The sequence below is a fragment of the Asterias amurensis genome, chromosome 5 (assembly GCF_032118995.1).
Source record: "Asterias amurensis chromosome 5, ASM3211899v1".
In the NCBI taxonomy this organism is placed as follows: Eukaryota; Metazoa; Echinodermata; class Asteroidea; order Forcipulatida; family Asteriidae; genus Asterias; species Asterias amurensis.
This window is the reverse complement of record NC_092652.1, coordinates 10,503,640-10,526,072: the sequence shown is the minus strand read 5'-3', so window position 1 is coordinate 10,526,072 and position 22,433 is coordinate 10,503,640. Positions and strand designations below refer to the sequence as shown.

The 22,433-nt window shown below is 37.4% G+C and overlaps 1 protein-coding gene and 1 long non-coding RNA gene across 4 annotated transcripts in view; both read right to left on the bottom strand.

Annotated features, from left to right (window-relative positions):
* Positions 1 to 7,469, bottom strand: part of LOC139937098 (uncharacterized) — an 85,958-nt gene extending 78,489 nt beyond the window's left edge. The window contains exon 1 of the long non-coding RNA XR_011786048.1: positions 7,323 to 7,469. This is a non-coding gene — a long non-coding RNA (uncharacterized lncRNA). The remainder of the gene's footprint in view (positions 1 to 7,322) is intronic.
* A 3,340-nt stretch (positions 7,470 to 10,809) lies between these two features.
* LOC139937370 (aspartyl aminopeptidase-like) overlaps positions 10,810 to 22,433 on the bottom strand; it is a 37,970-nt gene continuing 26,346 nt past the window's right edge. For all 3 annotated transcript variants that reach the window (XM_071932483.1, XM_071932487.1, XM_071932486.1), the window contains 4 exons: positions 20,711 to 20,750; positions 17,335 to 17,436; positions 16,462 to 16,629; positions 10,810 to 13,688 (listed from right to left, as the gene is read on the bottom strand). In XM_071932483.1, the coding sequence (XP_071788584.1) occupies positions 13,638 to 13,688; positions 16,462 to 16,629; positions 17,335 to 17,436; positions 20,711 to 20,750 (361 nt within the window). In that variant the 3' untranslated portion in view covers positions 10,810 to 13,637. The remainder of the gene's footprint in view (positions 13,689 to 16,461; positions 16,630 to 17,334; positions 17,437 to 20,710; positions 20,751 to 22,433) is intronic.

Sequence of the window (22,433 nt, the reverse complement as noted above, 5' to 3'; positions counted from 1 at the left end):
CAACATATTCTGTGGTTGGGACTGCTTGCCGCCATCTTGTCTCATGACCTCATTCACTGCCATGGACCATCATGGACGGAGGCTTAAAGATTTTTCCTTTTTTCCGCCCATTGAGCAACCTTATACCGATGCCGAGTTTGGCCGTAGCTGTCTCAACTCCCTCGGGATCTAGTCCTCAATCGAGGCGATTGTGGATGAAATTATAACTGTTTTTCAAGATAAGGCAGTGACCAAGATATTAAAATGCGCCCACACTGATAAGGCATTATTAAATTGCTAGTCAGTGGATGCTTGAACCATGCTTGAACAGTACCAATAATTGGTAAATACATGCAAAGGGTTGTGTCAAACATGCCATGAATTAGTCAATGACTTAACCCCGGCTAAAGGGAATGAGAATATTAAAATAGAGGATTCATGGGATTTTTGTCGCTGTATATATTTGACATTGATTTACAAATTCTTCAAAGAATACATTTGGAGGTGGATTGCTAAAAGGACATTTCAAAGAAATATTGATTTTTTTTTTAAATGTGAAATCATCAATGTGAAATTGAACCCATATCAGAATTTGAGAATCAACACACTGATGACTGAAACGGATGATAAAGGAGAGGATTTTGTTCACACTTTCAACTCCTAAGCCAGGCTGAATACATGACTGTAAATGACTTCAATCATGTTTTAATGCACCACGAGATATGACTGTTGAACCATCCGTGCTCTAAGTAATGAAAGCTTCACTGGGCTTGATAAATTAGCAAAGTTCAGTCATTAGAAAAATTCCAACCTGTATTGTCACTTTCAATTGGTGTCAATTAGGTGTACTTATTAAAATGTTAAAGGAATGTTTCATGTGATCAGCTGTCGATTTCACCAAACTCTTCCTAAATTTGGATTAATCTTAGGACTTGGGACGAGTTCAGTTCCATATATATCTAAAGACGTTAGTTAGGACGAATTGAACCCATCCTAAGTTAGGACGGGTTACTCGTCCTAACTCAAGATAGGATTAATCCTAGCATTTCCCGAATCAGATAACAGGGTCTGGAATTGCAGGTTTTAAAGTGGAAAATTTTAAACTGTCTAGTTTTTAATTTAAAAGTAACTTCCTAACAATACATTGAGAAAAACATGTACATTACAAAAACAAATGTTCTGAGTATTGTTCAAGTTTGAAGTCTTGCTTGCATAAACTTTCTCCAAATGAAAACTGTTTCTGGTCAAACAGGTGCAACTTGCCAAACATACATCAGATTTGGGTAAGCCAACACCAGCAGTGAACACCAATGGTCGATCTTTTCAAACTCGTGTAAATACTGTAACAAGACTTCAACAACCCACCTTGCCCACTTTCTTCCTTTAGCAGACCAAGAAAAAACCTGTTATCTAACCGAATAAAAAAATGGAAAGCGCTGTTGATCTGGTCGACACTGAATTACCAATTCTATCCCTTGTCGTCTGGCATAGATTCTAGACACCCAAGGGACACTTCCGTCTCTTGGGGTATGCACGCTCTGCTCCTGTATTCACTGCGTCAGCTTCTTGGATGGGATACTTGAATATGTTCAATAAGACACAGGGCCTGGACTAGTCAATACGACAGAGCACTTTGCATAACATCCCAACATCCGCCAGTCAGCTTCCTGCGGCTTCTGAACCATTTATTCAAGAGTGCGTTCAGCATACAAATGAGGGTGCAGCATTGGGCCGACAAAAGGCATCACGTGTACTTTCATGTTCCCCTCAAACAATGACAGCCAAGATGATCTTAAGAAAATTTGAAAAGGTATATGTTGACAAAACTAAAAGAAGAAGATGAAATAGTTGGCACTTTGCCAATATTTTTATGTTCCCTTCAAAATATGACAGCCAAGATGGTCCAAGAAAATTTGAAAATGTAAGTTTCGACCAGAAACTTTAAGAAGATGAAATAGTTTGCACTTTCAAGGCAGCACTTGGAAATGGTAGATTTGAGTGAAAATACAGGTTTTTGTCTGTTTTAAAGTCATCAAGTGTGTCCTTTTTTATCCTGTAATCTTGTTGACATCTTTGTTGAGGCACTAAGAATTATTCCGGAGTATTACAAATACCCATTTGGCACAGTGTAAATAACTAACTGAAGAGCCAGAGGTTTTACATAGGACACAAGTTACTGAACAACAACATAAAAAGTGCTTTCGGTGGCCAAACAACACTCACTTAGTTAAGTAATACGAAGTAGTTGTTCAGAGGGTTCTTCAGCGAGGTGTTAATGGACCACAGATAACCTAGTTTAGAAGCTCAGCTGAAAGACTGAACAAATACTTGAACTGCATGATAAATTGATTTACAGGGTTCACAACACATTCATCGACACGAACGCAGCTCCCCAAAATTTCCGGTCTCTCCACGCCAGCACCAAGGCAAACACTCTTGCACACTTTGCAGGAAAGAACCACCGTCAGACTCTAAAAACGGGGCCTATTTTGACACTCTTACGTATCGCCATGCATCACTTGATTCCCTCATTTGAGATGCAGGGGGAACTGGCGCAGCTAATGCAGCGGTGCATGAGGAGAAAGCACTGATCATACAAGGGCCTCCGTTTTCCTAATAGCAAGCATCTGACAAACACAAGATCAGACAGTTTCCATTAGAAGAAAGAAAAAAAAAATGCCGACGTGTGTCACATAGCCACCATTTTGTGTTTGTGGTCTGGTAACGCTGTACTATATTAGTGCTTTGACTCTACTGTCCTACATTCATGATGTGCAAAAGGTAACATAATACCCGCCATCGAGTCTCTCTACAACTTGACAAGGATAGGTTCATATCAACTACAAAGCCCGCAATCTTTCGAGGTGAATACAGATTTTACAAATTATTTCTTTTCAATGTATCTGGTTCACTTATTGTTGTGAGCTCTCAAAGCAGTCAAAGAAAAGAAATGACAGTCAAAGAAACGAAATACAGTCAAAGCAGCCGAAGGAAGAGAGAGAAAAGGTTTAGGTCTACATGTACAAGCTTGCTTCTTTTACCATTGGTACAAACTGCAACTTTCTCAGGCTGTCTCCAATCAATCAGTTCAAATCAATTATAAAACAACACAAATATTTAAGTAGAATTAAAGGCAGTGGACACTATTGGTAATTGTCGAAGGCTAGCATCCACACTTGGTGTACTTCAACATAAGCATAAAATAACAAACCTGTGAAAATTTGAGCTCAATCGGTCATCGAACTTGCGAGATAATAATGAAAGAAAAAACACCCTTCTCACACAAAGTTGTGTGCATTTAGATGGTTGATTTCGAGACCTCAAGTTTTAAATCCGAGGCCTTGAAATCAAATTCATGGAAAATTACTTCTTTCTCAAAAACTATGGCACTTCAGATCAAGCCGTTTCTCACAATGTTTTATACCATCAACCTCTCCCCATTACTCATTTCCAAGTAAGGTTTTATGTTAATAATTATTTTGAGTAATTACCAATAGTGTCCAGTGCCTTTAAGCATACAATATCTCCAACGTATCATTTCAATGCAGAATTTAAAAACTGTTGATATGGTTTACTCTGCTTAATATGCCCCCCCCCCCCACACACACCCACACCCACACACAACAAACCAAGTTCCTTAGTATTTCTAAGTCAGGTCAACACAAGCCCGGTTTAGGTTGGAAAAGGTGTTTGAAAATGTAGTTAATATGCATTTAAAAAATATATATAATATCAAAATCAATTGAATTCAATTTGATTAGACATTGAATTCATATTGACATCCTCATTGACAGTGAATGCTAATCACACAAATCATACGGTGGTTTTCTTAAAAGTCTCGATTTCATAAAATTGTTGTTTTCATGTGGCCTTACAACCAGAACTTTAATTACCTGATGTAAGAATGACTTTTTTAAGTACGCAGTCTCCATGGGCAGGTATTAGTAGCAGGTATTAGTAGGTTATTGACCCCACTTCCTCTGATGATGAACGAGCACTTCACCAAGCTGATGTTCATTTTTTTTATTAATGACACTGGACACTATTGGTAATTGATAAAGACCAGTATTCTCACTCTGTGTATCTCAAAATATGCATAAAATAACAAACCTTTGAAAATTTGGGCTCAATTGGTGATCGAAGTTGGGAGATATGAAAAAAACACCCTTGTCACATTGAGTTGTGTGCTTTCAGATGCTTGATTTCGAGACCTCAAATTCTAAATCTGAGGTCTTGAAATCAAATTTGTGGAAAATTACTTCTTTCTCAAAAACTACGTCACTTCAGATGGAGCCATTTCTCACAATGTATTATACTATCAACAGCTCCCCATTACTCGTTACCAAGTTAGATTATTCGCCAATAATTATTTTGAGTAAATTACCAATAGTGTCCACTCACTGCCTTTAAAGAGCTTTTTTTTAATTTAAAGACAGCGTCTGATTCTCTTCTTGGAATCTGACCTTGATTTCATAAGAATGTGCACTTTCTGTAATGTCTGAAGCGACAGTAATATCAAAGGAAGGAAGTATTGATTGTAAAAAGGGAGATGACTCTGTTACAAGAAAACCTCTTGAAGAACTCTGTTATTTCTACCATAACATTTATTATGAAGACCCAGACATTACAATTATCTTGTCATGTCTTTTGTCTGGTGTTTTTATTTTTTTCAACATTTTTATTTACACTTTCAAATAAAGATTACATTTAACAGGATTTTCTGGGATATTTAGCATAATTTTCAGAGAAGAAATATTGTACTATTTATTCTACACCTTCGCTCTTACCTTTACCTAATCAGTTAAAAGCTGTGGATTTCATCTCGTCCATTTTAATTTATGAATACAATTTTGGGCTCGGGAGTAACAATTTCCACTAAGTACCAGTTTGTACTTCCTGCGAATGCTTCATTCAAAGCAAATTTTACGTCACACCTTAAGTCTCCCAAAATTGTTCATTTGATTTTGCGACGTCAAAACTTGCATGGCATTCACAGGCAGTATGCCACCATGTGATTGTACACACAACAGGAGATAAAACACAAAATTCAGTTAATTAAAAAAATACATGGAATTGCCCCACATCCTAATTGCCAGTAAGCGATTGTAAACAAAAATAATTAAGGAAGGAATAAATATTAAGCTTTTCTGAAAATGGAATTTTAGAAGGCGTTTAAACTACATGCATGCCATGAAGGCCATGGCCTTTGTTGCCCTGGTCTGGCCTTGGTGCCCCTTCAAAGCTTTCCCACTGGCTATAATATTTTCCAATGGAAGTGCCTTTTGCAAAATGAAAATGGCCTTGCCCTTAAAAAGATCAAACTCCTGACGGGATTAAGCATTACAATTTAAAATTGCATACTACTCAGTGTGTTATTGAACATGCATACTAACACTTGAACTGAGTGACGCAAGGTGTGTTTTTTTGCAGAATAAACCATTAGAATGCTTTCTGGATAAATTAAAAAACAGTTGACATTCAAACCCTGGCACCTAAAAATGTATAGGGACAGCACTTCTCGTATTGAAGTAAAGTTTCAAGCTTTTACAAAAGATTTGAATTACAGGTTTTAAAGATTTTCCATCCTGTGCTAGATCCTTCAGTCTACTAGGAATCTCATACAGGGCAATATTTGATTTTCTAGTTTCAATTCAAAATAAACAACAAATTTTACAAAACAAATTCAAAAGAAACATTTATTTTCATGGAAGCAGGAAGTTTCTCATTTTTAATTTTCTGCTTAAGTTCATTTTTCATTTTTGTTTTTTAAGGGGGCATCTTCACTGCACATAAATGACTTCACTACAATGTTAAAATTCTACAATATCAAATTACCGGTACACTCTCATTTTCACATTGTAGTAATTTTGTGTAAACAAAAACACTCAGGGGTAAAGATTGAATTAACTAGCTTTAAATAGGTATGCCATGCATTTTTTAAACAATAACTCCGCTGACTTTTAAACCGAGTCAATAATTGCTGAAACTGCTATTGAATCTTATTTGCTTTTTTTCCCCCGGACACAATCTCAAAATAATTATTGAGGAATTTTTTTTTCTATTTAAACTATAAACCATTTTCATTAAACTGAAAAAATGTTTTGAGCTTTTTTTTGCACACACTTGAATATTTTAATATATAAAATAGACCCTAAAATTGTCTCTTTACTCTGTCCATAAAGTCTCTGTTCTTACTCTATGCTCTGTCTTGCCTCGCCCAGGGAGCCCAATTAATCACCATTATGCACAACAGTGAAACTTTCCAGAAGTCTTTGACCAAATTGTAAAATCGAAAGTGTTTGAAATGAATGAGTTTCTAAATTCATACTTTAAAAACATATTTTTAACCATTTTGATTGGGTTGTGCTTGTGTGCAGGTCAATCTTATGCCGTGCAGCATAATTATCTGCCCATCAAGACTAATAATATTTTATTTATGAACCAAAATACAGGCAAAGAATCTAGTTAAATTGTTTTTATTTATCAAAAGTCAAATGAATGCGAAACAGCCCTGGGAATTCACAATTCTTTCTATTTTACAGATCAAGAAGATACAGAGAGAAATGATGGATAATAACTCATAAATGTTTATACATAAACATCAATTGGTCAGTCCTTCATCCATACATTTTAAACAAACAGATAAATTTTCCAAGAAGTTGCCATATTCCACCTCAACTCTCAAGTCGTTTGTGCAACTTGAAATGACAAAAACCTTTCTGATAAATAAATAAGGTAAAACTATTTACTGATAACAATAATTGGGTCAGATATTCAAAGTCTGTTCATTATTATGGACAATGTGTGTGTCTATTTCTACCTCCATGGTGTTAGTGAATTAAAACCACACAGTTGCCAATGTCAAGGCTGCCCCACTGCCCTTGATCAGTTTGTTGACACAGTCGACTTTCCACACACACGCACACAGTCGGTCACGGAAAACGTCATTCTAATTTTGGTGCCTTTCCTCAAAAAATGTCCAACGACTACTTCAAGAAATGTTTAAAATTTAAAACGAAGTGAAAGCGTGTATGCCGTTCCGATCTTGAAATACAATCTTTGACACATTTATCGAGACCATTTCCTCAACGGCCCCATTTAACAATACAGAATTAGTGATTTGACCCCGCGAACTAGATGTGTGCAAACTAGAATCTAGAATTTGAGCGGACGTTTTGATGGAACGGCCGGACGACATGGGGGCCAAACATGTTATTTTGTCGGGGATGTCAAAAACACGCCGTTCACTCAGTCAATCAACATTTTAGAACATGCAAGTTGTGGTTCGTTCTTGTGACGAGAAAAAGCAAAAATGAACACCAAAATACAGAGGTATTACTTACGGAATAACAGTTACTTGATAGGAAGAGCTCTCGGAAGAGTCAACAGACAGAAGAACTCTAGAAAAAAAGTGGATTATCAGTGTTTTCTCGAGGCAGCCGGTTTGGTGGAAAATATGCTGCATACGTTTGTGCGTGTACGCTGTACAGCATGCATGCATGCTATGCTTGTTTGGGCAATACCATTATACCGTAAGGGATGTTATCAAATTTGACAGCGAAGAAGTAGTTCACTTTGCAATGCAATGCTATACGATCCACACTCGAACAGTGTTATGAATATTTGTATACCATATTCAGCAAAAAGATAATTATTTCAAATAGTGCTGGTATGAATTATGGGGGTTCTGTCGCAAAAGAAAGCCCTTTTTTTTGGGGGGGGGGGTAAGACTTCACAAAAGTTCATAAAAATTTAGCAGACAACCACCGTTTTAACTTTTTTGTTATCTTTTATTTCTATCATGTATTTCATCCGCCCGAGACTTTTCATAGAGCTATTTGCTGTTGTAGCCCCCTTCATTTAATGTAAACCCATTCCGGGCCAACAGACATCCATAGAGGTAGAAATTATCGGGTACTAAACATGGTAACACAGACTCCCGCGATAAAGTTTAAATGTTTTTGATGAAATCACCCACTTATAAAATAATGGAACATTTGCAAGTAGCTGAGCAATTTGGGGCAGCACCTTTCTCATGCAATCGTCACCTGCCCCCCCCCCCCCCCCCCCGCATATGGTAACACATTAAATGGTAATCCAATTAAAACAAACTGGACAACCTAGGTATCATTATCATTTTTTTGCAATGCATCCACACTCGTGGTCACCTATCTAGGTCAGGTCAAACAAGAAAGCGTTGAGGGCGCTCTCCAGCCTTTGCAAATACTTATTTTCATTTTTTTCCCCTCTCTTTTTATTCTTTCTTTCTTTTATACTATGGGCGGTCGTTGATACAAAAACAGCCACCCTTTCTAAGCTAACCAGGCTCGTATTTTATTTTACCCATTCAGTCCGTAGAGGTAGAAAATCCAAGTTCAGTTGTATATTTAAGGGTTTTATTTGAAAGGTCTATTGATAAATATTGTACTTTCAGACATTGCTGGCTAAATAATAGTAAGATAGGCCAAGTACAGAGGAATGTTATAAAACGTTTCTGCATGTAAACTTAATCCGACTTCAAGGTATGTTATTAACATTTTTATGTGCACATGTTTGATTAAATTTGTGTGATACTTGCTCCACAGAAACAAAAAAAGTCTGTGAAATACAAAGCACAATAGCCCGAGTCCGATTGGACGCACCGTTTCGGCGTGGGAGAGAGAGGTCCATGAAACACATTTCATCAGCTTGATAACGCAATAATTTAGACCAATGTGACTCAACTTCCCCATTCTGAAATTTTACAAAATGTATTCCTTAGTGAAATGAACACTCTTTCTCTGTTATTTCTGGATCTACTTTGACACAAATCCAGCGCAATTATTGGTGTGTAGTAGATCATCCAACAGGCCAACCCTCTCCCAAACCTCAAGAGCGTTTTCGAGTCAGTCAAGTTTGGCGCAAAAACAAAGTTACGTCTGATGAGCGGGTCTGATGAATCGGGGTCGTCTGGAGGGAACGAACGGCAAGGGGCTGTCCCACTTTCCACGGTGCTTCAAAAACACCGTGGTAGGACATTAACCTCTACCCTTTACGGCCAAGACGAGTGGGTGTAGATACTGCCGTTCATACCAAGAGGTGAAACTTGATCCAGTGGTCAACAGCATTTAGCGTCCCTTCAAGCCCTACTTCAATGGAGAAAGATAAAGGCTACAAGTGCTATGTGTACTACTCTAGGATTTCACACGACGCCATCGCCTATTAGTATGTCCACGCTGACTTGAAATCTTATCTTGGGTAGAGTGCGATCCGTTGAAACTTCAGTCGTTCTTATTGTTCATTGGAGCGCCGTTACTTCTCTGGATAACTGTTTGCCCTTTTTATTCGGTCTATATTTAGAGTACGGCAGAGAAAACTAAATAAACGTCGCCGACATTCCAACTTAAGAAAGTAGGTCGCAAAAAGAAGAAAAAAAACCTTCATTTTGTCTGGAACTGGTTCACACGAATAGCAGCTATGCGGCAGCTGGGTGTATAGTCAGGCGCATCGGGTAGCTAAAATGTAGAAAATTCGATTTGGTCTCGTAGAATGTATACACTCACCGGCTTTACCGATCGAAAAAGTGTTTATATGTAGTACACGCCACCACTGCTTCATCCCTAAAAGATGAGTAAATTGTCGGGTACTTTTTTGGCGGGAAGCCGGCCGTGGCGTGGTCGCGTTGTTAAGTGGTTCCATAAAAACATATCAGACCGCGCATGTTATCCTTTCACAGCATGATAAAGTTTGTAGACTAACAGATCACGAAAATGTACATTTTAACGATTAAAATATCAAAGCTTATAAATGTACGGTGCCACGTAGGCCTACCAAGTGCCACGAGACATTTTCCGTCTGATGTCCGTTTGGTGTAGCCGTAAATAACACTAGGTACTATTTCTCACAATGTGGAAATCCACTCTGGAAATCCACTCAAATTCCACACGTTGTTTTTCATGGCATTATATCGTTGACAAAACAACTTGATATCAAAAACGTACCGCTGCTTTTAAAACCAACATTCAAAAATGAAAGAACACACTTGAACAGGTTGCTTATGCATTTTCTTAATTCGTGTTATAAGTTTGTTATATACACTCAGATATACATTACAAAAGAAAACCATCAAAGGTTGACAAATGATATTGTTTGTACTAAAAACAACTTTTTCAAAATAGATGAATTATCATAACATCTATTAATTTATCAGATTGAGAAAAATACTTCACAGATTCAAGAATTTTAAAGTCTAGTTCATGGACTGACATTTACTGAAACAAGTAGGATTGTTTGAAGCTTTGCATGGTGTGGAGAAATAAGAAAGAACTACAAATAAACAGTAAACTTGCGGGTACAACCATGTCTAAATCTCTTATGAGTCAGTGTTGGCCCTGAAAAGAGCAGGTTTGGTCTAAAGTAGGTTTACAAATTTAGGAACATCCACAGAAGCTAAGGTAAAGCATAACCCTCAAACCTTTTTTTAAAAACCGTTATCACCAAATTTGATTGAATAATCAATGGTTTGTTGTTTGATGTGATAATTACAAACTGAGGATCTATATGAATGATGTTCTTAAAGGAACACGTTGCCTTGGATCGGTCCAGTTGGTCTTTGCAAAGCGTTTTTTAACCGTTTATTATAAAATCGATATGGTTAGAAAGATGTTGTAAAAGTAGAATACAATGATCTACACAAATATGCCTCGAAATTGCGTGGTTTTCGTTTTACCTCGTCGACAAACACGGTCGGCCATTTATGGGAGTCAAACATTTGACTCCCATAAATGGCTGACCGTGTTAGTTCGCGACGTAAAATGAAAACCGTGCAATTTTGAGTTATACTTGTGTGGATCATTATATTCTACTTTTAAATCATCTTTCTAACCATATGCATTTCATAACAAACGGTTTCAAACGCTTTTCATAGACCAACTCGTCCGATCCAAGGCAACGTGTTCCTTTAAGTACAACACAATACCTTTATAGACTGTCAGTCTCACAGATATCAAAGAGAAAGCCCAAATAAAGACTTTTTTATTTACGAAATCAAGTTTTCTTTCTAAATTGTAAAACTCTAGAAAAAAAACTACTTCTCAGTAACTTGCTGTAAATACACTTTCAATTTCCGTGTAATGAAAATACTTTGTTAAAACTAACATTGAAAATGTGGCATGCTTATTTTTAGAAACCCCATTTGCCAATCTCGCCCAAATGTGTGGGACCAATTACACAGGTATAATGATAAAATGAACATCAGTTGGGAATCATTCTGAATTGTTTATATAAGTAACCCGAAACGGAGGCCGAGTCTTATTCTCAAATTTTCTTTGTTGATTTGTTTAGTATAATGTACTTCTTAAATATTTCATGTCTACATTTTACCTTCCTAACAATATGATTTAATTTTGATAGCCATAAACTACATTTAGGTATTAAACATAAAACTGCAGGGTATAACTTGCCGTCGATTTCACAAAGAGTTAGGACTCGTCTTATCTCGAGTTAAGACGAGTAACTCGTCCTTAGTAAGAATTAATCTTAAAGTCTGCATGCTACAGTGCAGGGTTTGGACTTGTCCTTTAAGTCCTAAGATTAGACTTAAATTACGAAGAGTTTTGTGAAATCGACGGGCAGTGCCCTCAGTTTGTTTATATCCCAACATATTCATTTTAAATAACCAACCTGCGAAAATTTGGGATCAACTGGTCATCGAAGTTGCGAACAAATCATGAAAGAAGAAAACACCTTTGTTTTTATACTATCAACACTACAGTTCTTCAGCGCTCTTTACAAAGAAGTGTTCATGGTAATTAATTGTGTGGAGTAACTGCAAAAGGTATAGACCTTGTGAACTTTGTTTACAATAATTGTGACCTTGTACATTCTTTGAGTATTCCGGCAGGCACAATACCGCACAGGTCATATGGGAAATTGTCTCCACATAAATCCAAGAATTATAAAAGTAAAAGCTGGACAAGTTTTGAGATGTGCACCCTTTCACCATATCAAAAGTTGATAAAAATTGGACGGTGCGGTCTCCATAAAATATAAGATTTTATAATTTCTTCAATTAGGCTGCGTACAAATCAAGCCTGCATGAAGTCCAGGCTCTGTGGCTCTTTTGTAAACATGAGATGTCATAGGTCACATCGTCTATACCCCTCCTTTTAAAGACAAGTTACTTCCTACAAGACTTGAAACATTAGACACATCTCCTTGCCAGAACAGACAGAGTTTCACAGGAGCAACTCAAGAAATACAGGAGTAGTGGAATGACTGCAACTTCACAAGTATGCATCTTATTAATGATTCATAGAGCAGACTGCATGGTTAATGCATAGTGACTGCTGATAGGACTAGGAAGCAAGTGTCTCATTAAGACTTGATTGATCCCCGTGAGGCTTCAACCAACACTCCCCACTTCTCTCCCTCCCCAGTCTTATCATTATTTGAGACTGAGAAGTGTTGGGTATAAAAAGGTCAAGATCATTACACTTGCTTTTTGTCTTCCTTTCGTACAAGGTTGCGACTGATTAATAATTCATGGAGTTCATGCACTATGTAGGTGGACATACTCGGCGTTGATTTGCATGAGTGACATTAATCAAAATTGTATGTTATCAAAACAGAAGTCTGGGGCAAACTGGGCCCAATTTCATAGAGCTGCTTAAGCACACAATTTTGCTTAAGCAAAAAATTCATTGCTTAGTAAAATCAGATTACCGGCCAAGACTCCACTCAGTTGTTATGCTAAGTAAACAACAGCTAAATACTAGTCATAAGCAATGTATATGGCATGAAATTTTGGCCAGTAACATGTTAAAATAAGCGAGCTATTTTCGTGCTTAAGCAAATTTTTTGCTTAAGCAGCTCTATGAAATTGGCCCCTGGTCTACAGTAAGGCATGGTGAAGGAAAATGCTGGATTCCGATTCTTGGACCAGTTCATTATCTTCCTGGGGTGGATTGAGTTGGGGTGCATGTAGGTGTGTGTGGGTTTGGTATTCATATTCAGAAGAGGAACTATTACAAAAGAAGACTATAGAGTCCGCGGATCGGGAAAGATCCACAGTTGGAAATTGTGCACAAAACCAATGGGAGCTGTTGCAAAATATAAACAAAAGAGGGACAAGAGACCTTATGCATTGACGTCTTCCAGCCGCTATCTTGGAGAGAAAAACAGCGACGAAACAATCGAGACGCACATATTTGTATGCGCGGTGGACAGAATTGGCCAGTGGACAACCTCCTTTTGATCTCTAGGCGAGGGCGCCCTACTGAAATGATGTCATGTGCATAAGGTTTATAGGAGGTCCACAGTTAGAGGCATATACAAGCTTGTGTGTGGGGGGGGGGGTGATAGGTTGCAAAAAACAATTACAACATAGTAAATTGGCGACCAATTCTAATCATCAGATACTTGAAATCAACCTAAGATTATCTTTTTAAGAGTATAATATAAATGTATGACTTTTGGGTTCTCTGAGCTACCCATGAGATAATACTGCTTAAAGTTATTGGATAAGCAAAAAACACCCAGGGAACTGATGTGAGACAATGTACAATAACATGATAGTTGTTCATCGTCATTTTGTGCTTAGAAACATTTGATGCTAAGCAGTTTTAAGAAGTGTTGATCACGTTGCATAATCTTTTGTGGCTCATGACTCGGGTGAACTCCTAGTCTACAGTCACGATGGCATCTACAGCTGGGAAATTCTCATAGAATCCCTGCAACAAAAAATACACAGGACAAAATGTTGTTAGGAGAACAGCAAACAATAATAGGCAATAACCAAAAGACCAAATAATAATTTTGTCATCACTATCATCAAAACCCTTCAACGGATAAACTAATGAATTGTCATTAAATACCTCAAAGGCCATTTTGGTGCCAGACTTCTGTGAACTATAAAAGAAGTTTTTGAGAGTTCAGAGATAAGCTGCATGGCCATAAAAACCCAGGACCAATTGACCGAATTCACCTGACGTCATCATCGGATGATGGATGCGCCATTTCGGTGGTAAATGTCAACGAGTGTTATTCAGTGAAGTGCGTATTTTAGGCAATGTGGAGTTTCCAAGTAAACCTGTTGACCACCAAAATGGTGAGTGGGCACAGTGACACGCGTGCAACCAAGGGGTCAACAGTAAAAAAAAAAGGCTAAAAAACGACATGTTTTATTTTCATCCATACATAGCAGGCCTTTAAAACTTTGAAATTGAATAACAATGCCCTCAGTTTACCAATAAATGATTTTGTATAAAATAAAATAAAATTCAAGTTTGGCAGTGAGTTTTGCCATGGAAGGGATGAGGAGGATTGAAGTGTTCTTTGTACATGACATAAAGGCTGTTAATTGACTCCCGAGTTCCAAACTGCTCCAGTGTTTGACATCATTTCCTGTCAAGGCCTGACTTTGACTTCCTCCTAAGATGGCCCACGCCTTCTACAAGGGGGCAGGAGAAATGTGCTGTACACACTAATACACTGTACAGCATCAACTTCCTTGGGTACTAGATAGGTTATTAATGAGGGTACAAGTTGTCAGGAAACCAGGGAAAGCTGTTGCCCAGTCCAAGATGCTATCGGCACAGATGGTGCCCATCACTGCAATTTGTTTACTTCCCAAATGTGGAAAGTATTGTAGGTATATCCACTGAACTGTACAAAGATGAACTGAGTTTGGGGTGAGTGAACGAGAAAGTAGGCTTATGATTGTGGAGAGATTCCAAATCGCCGTAGACCATTCTTTTCACCCCCGACTCCCAACCACCCACCCGGTAGATACTGGTTTTAAAGAAAAACTGCAAGATTTAATCACCATGGTACACGAGGTACCAAACCATTCTATGAAGATCTACATGTTTATACAGCTCCCTGGAGCTGCTTAAAGGCAGTGGACACTATTGGTAATTACTCAAAATAATTATTAGCATAAAACCTTACTTGGTAACGAGTAATGGGGAGAGGTTGATAGTATAAAACATTGTGAGAAACAGCTCCCTCTGAAGTGACGGAGTTTTCAAGAAAGAAGTAAATTTCCACGAATTCTATTTCGAGACCTCACATTTAGAATTTGAGGTCTCGAAATCAAGCATCTGAAAGCACACAAATTCGTGTGACAAGGGTGTTTTTTCTTTCATTATTACCTTGCAACTTCGATGGCCGATTGAGCTCAAATATTTACAGATTTATTATTTTATGCATATATGTTGAGATACAGCAAGAAAGAAGACTTGTCTTTGACAGTTACCGATAGTGTCCAGTGCCTTTAAATATAGGATTCGAACTGCCTCTAGCTACCTATCTTGGTGGTCTAGGTCAGGGGTTTAGTTGGTAAGACACTGCTCTAGAATTGCAAAGGTCGTGGATTTGAATCCCACCTGAAAAATATGCCTTTTTTCACAAAGCTTGGGTAAGTACTGAGTATTCATGTACAGTGCTAACACACATCGGCAGTGATAAATAATTTGTTGATTGCATAACTATTTTTTGGTTTGCGGTAACACCATGCGTATACCTACTTACTGAGTTGATTTTTGAGAACTTGTGTAGCTTTTTATTCTACCGCTGCAGAGTAAAAAAAATTTAACGGAATTCTTGAGACCTCTCAGTTCAAGAATAAACTGTCCCGCTTATGAACTACTACCTGGGTCGAAGGTAGGAAATCGGCCGGGACCACTACTTTTGCTAAAGTGAATCGATAGGGTTTCTCGTTATTAACTTTAATTTAGAACTCACTCCGCATCAGGGATAAAGCCCATTCAGACACCCCTGTCTTATATGCCTGTGATTTTTTGTTCACAGAACTCTGGAAAATACTGAGTATACGGTGCTATTACACATAAAACTAAAATGAATATTCTTCATCCCGATGCAAATTTAACATCTACTAAATTGTTGCAGTACCCGCTGCTAAAATATAGGATTTGAACTACCTCTAGCTACTGGGCAATCTCGGTGGTCTAGTTGGTATGACACTGCTCTAGAATTGCAAAGGTCCTTGGTTCGAATCCCACCCGAGTAATAAGCCTGTGATTTTTTTCCAGAGAGCTTGCGAAAGTATACAGAGTAAAAAAGTGCTAACACACATCGATGTAATGGTAAAGGAAAATGAATATTCTTTATCCCCGATGCAAATTTAACATCTACTCCAGAATTGCAAAGGTCGTGGGTTCGAACTTCACCTGAGTAATATGTCTGTGATTTTTTTTTCCGCAGAGCTTCGGGAAAGTACGGAGTGAACAGTGCTAACACACATCAGTGTACATGTATATGGGTAAAACCACAATGAATATTCCTGGAGATATTTGACAAACAAACCTGCCTCTAGCTACTGGGAAAGATTAGTGTTCTAGTTACGTCAGTGCTCTAGAATTGCAAAGGTCCTGGGTTCGTATTCGCAGAGCTTCGAGAAAGTACGGAGTGAACAGTGCTTGCACACATATGTGTAAGGGTAAAACCAAAATGAATATTCCTTGAGGTATTTGACAAACAAACCTGGTAGAGTAGACAGCTCTGCTTGACCCCAGACGTACAGGACATCTCCCTGATGGAATGCATACTGAGCTGGGGAGAGCCAATGTCCAAAGTCCTCAATCCCAACTTAGCTGACAGCATCGGGCCGATGGTGGACCCGCAGGCACTGTCGTTTCTCACCACCACGTCCTGAAAACGGAGACGGAGATGGCCGGCAAGAATTATTCATGGGAGTTGGCTGAAGGAGTTGTTGAGAAGTTGTGTCCTTGATTCGTGTCAAGCTTGTCAGTCAAGGTGGAGAGGGGGGGGGGGGGACCCTTGCATCACACACAACGGAGCTTACAAGATTTTCAACAGCACAATTTCTCGCCTACTTACATCGTTCTCAACATAAATGCAAGTATGCAAATATGAAAAATCTTTACATTGACCGAATAACCTTCTTTACAACAAATTATACCACAGACATCGCCCTGCTATCTCTATAAAAAAAAAAAAGCGTTGAAAACTGATTCACATGATTTGAGGTAGTGAATGATGAGATATCAATATATATTTGCTCTGCAGTAACACCATGTGTGTATCTACTTGCCCGGTAGAGTTTGTTCTTAGAGAACTGTCTTGCTATATATTCTAGTACTGCGGAGTAGATTTAATTTAATTTTTTTTTTTTTCGGGAGACTTCTCAGTTCTGAAAAGAACTGACTTGTGGGTCCTTCCCTTGCAGCATTAAGAAATCTCTTGAAAAATGTATTGCAATTTATTAATTTGCAAACAGGCAAGGACAAAATTTAATTCAGTGTTTAAAGCAATGCTCTATGCATTTTTTTCTTCATTTCTTCATAATTTTATCTTAGAGTAGTTTTTAAAATATAAAATAAACATATTAAATACCTGTAAATTCACGCTGACTTTCTTGGCTATGAGCTTGACAATAGAAGCAGTTATGGAATTTGTGGCGTAGCGTTGGTTACTGTTGTACTTTATCACCGGTCCCTATTGAAGTCAACAAAACATTAAAGTTATTATAAATTATTTTTAAAAAGTAATCAATTTGACCTCAAATAGCTCATAATTCTTCCAATCAATCCCTTGATGAAACAAGCTCTTGCAAAGCATAACGAACATGGCAACCACAGATGCTGGCTTGACAGTCTTACACAAGAGAAGAAGTAATCATTTGGTGGTTACTTGACATTTCTCTCCTTAAAGGCAGTGGACACTATTAGTTATTACTCAAAATAATTATTAGCATGAAACTTAACTTGGTAACGAGTAATAGGGAGAGGTTGATGGAATAAAACATTGTGAGAATCGACTCCCTCTGAAGTGATGTAGTTTTCGAGTAAGAAGTAATTTTCCGCGAATTCGATTTCAAGACGTCTGATTTAGAATTTGAGGTCTCGAAATCAAGCATCTGAAAGCACACAACTTTGTGTGACAAGGTTTTTTTTTTTTCAATATTATCTGGCAACTTCGCGGCCAATTGAGCTCAAATTTTCACAGGTTTGCTTATTTTATGCACGTTGTGATACACCAAGTGAGAAGACTGGTCTTTGACAATTACCAATACTGTCCAGTGTCTTTAAAGATGCATTGCCAGATTTAATGTCGAAGGCAAAGTATACCTTTGGTTTTTGGAACCATTAGATTGTTTTAATCTTATTGTCAATCTTAATATTTTAATCTTATTGTCCTACAATGAAAACAACCAGTGAAAATTTCATTTAAAAAGGTGGTAGTATTTTTAAGATATTTCCAAAAATAATGAGCAGTTATGTCCACCCAGGAAGAATAACCGCAATAGGAGACTTTCTGGGACGATAGGTGGCAGCAGACTTACCGGGTGAAGCCATTGTTCTCAGAATTATGCAAATGTTCAGGACTACGTAAACGATGTAAATTTACCCGGTAAGTCTGCCACCAAGCATTGGAAAGTCTCCCATTGGAAAACACAATCTGAGAAACGATTAATGCAGACTCTTGTTTTCTTTCAGGGTATGGGGTTTGTTCAGTTTTGGTGGAATAATAAATCTGTACAAATTTGAAATTATCTCCAGTTACTAACATCAGAAACTTACGTCTTTCATATTCATCAGGGATACAATTGTGTAACCTTTCTGAATTCATTTGCTTGTAAAAATTGATATAAACTAAACATGACCAATGCATCTTTAGTATAACATTTCTTGAGAAGTTTAAAGGCACTAGATACTATTGGTAAATGCTCAAAATAATTGTGAGCACAGAAACTGACTTGTTAGCTATCAATGGAGAGATATTGATAGTATAAAACATTGTGAGAAACGGCTCCCTCTCGTTTTCGAGAAAGAAGTTATTTCTCACTAAAATATTTGAATTTGATTTCTAGACCTCAGAATTTGAAATTGAGGTCTTGAACTCAAGCATCTGAAAGTAGACAACTTTGTGTGGCAAGGGTGTTTTTTCTTCCATTTTTATCTGGCAATTTTGACGACCAATTGAGTTCAAATTTTCACAGGTTTGTTATTTTGTGCATGTAAACCTGTGCTGTATACTTCTATTAAACAAATTTTTGACATTATCTATTTTTCACTAACACAGTTTACTTTAAAACTACTATTCTAAAAACCCAAAGTTGACTTGGTGTTCAAGAGTTCCTTGCGACTATCCCACTGATCTAGTTTGAGAGGGGAAAGCAATCTTGTACGAAAGTCAATTTCGTTCTTCTGTCAATGTTTCCGGGTGCTACGACACACTAGAGTGATCGCAGACTAAACATCAGCACCATGAATCAGTCTTGTATTATTGGAAATGCAAATGAGAGTTTGATTAAATCCATGTGTGTCACACTCCAGCGACTCCTCGTTTTGATTAAAGGCCAACTGGCCGAGCATGGCCTCAAGTTTGCCTCGCGTTTTCCAAGGCAAATTTATTTCTGTAACAACTTGAAAGGAGCTAGCAATTTTGTTTGTATTGTGAAAAATTGAGAAGCAGCAAAACTGTCTAAAGATTTTTTTTTTAATAAAAAAGAACACTAATAAAATTATTTTTATTATTAAAGGAACGTTACAGTTGCTGGCTGTGTAAGCACTCTATAGAATCCACCATAAACTGACAAACCTGTAGAAGTTTGAAATTGATCGGCCATCTGGGTCACGAGAAAATAGTGAAACACCAATAACACATTGTTATATGACATTTCAGACAGAAAAATTTCAAGGGATGATTTCTACTATCATAATCATGAGACTGTGTAAGTTTTATGTAAATCTGGGATCTTCAGAATTTTTCTTTTTTTATTAAATTCTGTAACGTTCCTTAGGCACCGTACATGTTTGGTAATTGTCAAAGACCAGTGTTCTCACTTGCTGTATCCCAACATAAGCATACAAAAACAAGCCAATGAAAATGGGGCTCAATCGGTCATCGAAGTTGCGAGGAAATGATGAAAGAAAAACACTCTTGTTGGACGAATTTGTGTGCTTTCAGACAGGAATAAAAGACTTCTAGCTAGAAACTACCTCTTTCTCAAAAACTACTTTACTTCAGAGGGCGTCGTTTCCCACAATATTTTATACTACCAACATCTCTCCAATGCTCGTTACCAAGTCAGTTTTTAAGTTAATATTTGTTTTGAGTAATTACCAAATATATACTTTCCCTTTAACTACAAGCATCTAATTTTTTATATTTTCACAATTAAAAGGAACAAAATAGTTTCCCCTGTATCCCACACAAAGTGTAAAATACAAACAAACAAAATGTATAAATAGGGTTGTTTATAATCTAACATTCATAAATACCCCAAACAATTTCTCTAATCCTATTGGTGGAGAGCTCGTCACGTTGGGGGTGTTTAAACGGTTGATAATGACCGACTGGAGATGTTTATAACTGGCTGACATCGCGTGTTGGGCACGCAAGCTCATGTCCATGTATGCCAACTTAACTTACACGAAATGCAATTTCTAGCTATTAGTAACATCCCGTAATGTGTGTGTACACGAGCGTATTCACACTACCCGACGCACACAAAATATTTTCGCAAAATATCTTGAAAACTTGCAGACTTTGCCAAATTGCAATAAAAACAAGTGGCAGATTGTTTAAAATTGTGAAACTGTTTCGGCTTTTAACAAAAGGGCATTTATGAATGGGAATAAAAGAGTAGTGACCTGTTCTTTAACGTCCATATAAAACTTTGCAGGGTTGTGACCATGCGATATCACACAGCCACGACCCTGCTGGTTTTAAACAGTCGTTTAAGAACTCGTCGCTTTAAGCTTACCTTATGCAAAGCAACCTTGTGGTTCTCCTCATGTTTTTCTCTATCAAGAAAGAAAAAAATGAAAACACTCAATAATTTTAAATTTCAGGCAACATTAAAGGAACATTACAGAATTGGTTTTGCTAGCAAAACAGTTGCTGGCAGTGTAAGCACTTCATGTAGTCCACCATATACATAAACTGACAAACCTGTAGAAGTTTGGGATCGATCGACCATCAGGGTAACGAGAGAATCGTGAAAAACCGATATCAAATTTTGCATTGCATCAATGCCAAAACAAAATTGAATAAAATGCTCACTAAAACTATCAACAGCTCTCCATTGCTTGTTAAGTTTTTATGCTAATAATTATTTTGACTAATTACCAAGTGTCCACTGCCTTTAAACATATTATTTTGGGTTGTAGATATGACACAGTGAGGTATTATTCTTAAAGGCAGTAAACACTATCAATTGGTAATTACTCAAAACAATTTTAGTAAAAAACCTTAATTGGTAACAAGTAATGGGGAGCTGTTGATAGTATAAAACATTGTGAGAAACGGCTCCCTCTGATGTAACGTAGTTTTTGAGAAAGGAGTAATTTTCCACAAATTTGATTTTGAGACCTCAGATTTAGAATTTGAGGTCTCCAAATCAAGCATCTAAAAGCACACAACTTCGTGTGACAAGGGTGTTTTTTCCTTCATTATTATCTCGCAACTTCGACGACCGATTGAGCCCACATTTTCACAGGTTTGTTATTTTATGCATATGTTGAGATATACACCAAGTGAGAAGACTGGTCTCAGACAATTACCTACAGTGTCCAGTGTCTTTAATAAGATAAGTATTCCATTTATAAAAAGCACACAAACCAGCTGTACTCTGGCCCAAAACCGGAATTATTTGTCTTGGGCCTGTGGTTCAGAGTAGTGTTAAAGCCTGAATTGTGTCTGAATGGTCAAAATGTCTTTATCAACACATATTTGAAAATTTGAATTTTTCCTATTTTGATAAAATGAAAATTTTAATGTAAGCATCATTTTGCAAAGAACATGTCACAAGATGGTTTTAATATTTACACAGCCTGGGATGGAGAGTCCACAAAGTCAAAAGTTCAAATCTATGTTTCAAATATGCAATATAATGTACATTTTGCTATGGTTAAGATTTGATACGAACGATGTAAATAAGCTGAAAATTCACATCCTGAAAATATATCCATCAAAATTATATCTGTCTGATACACTTCATGTAAAGATTATGTTTGGAAAAAATCATTTTGGCAGATGTCCTCCATCAGGAATAATTTTGACCACATAACAAATTTTTATCAAAAAAAGGAAAAAACTTCATAAAAAAAAATTATAAGATTTTTCATAAATTTGTAATCTTTTATGGTAGATAAAAACTAACTTCAAAAGGCTAGCTGTCTCTTTAATGTGAGGGCGAAAATTAACAGATTTGAGCTTGCCACCAGGGGAAAGTTGCCATTTGGGGTGTCGTGAATGCGGATAAGAGCACCAAACTCAAGCTCTGGTGCTTCTGTTCAGAAGAGTGTGGGTTCAAGTCCTAGTAGTGACACCTGTGTCCCTGAGCAAGACACATTACTAGAATTGCTTCTCTCCACCCAGGGGTAAATGGGTACCTGTGAGGGCAGAGATTGTTCTTGTTTTTGATTTAGCTTAGTGCGCTACATATTTGGCAGCAAAGGCTGTATACTCCCCAGGGAGCTGCGATG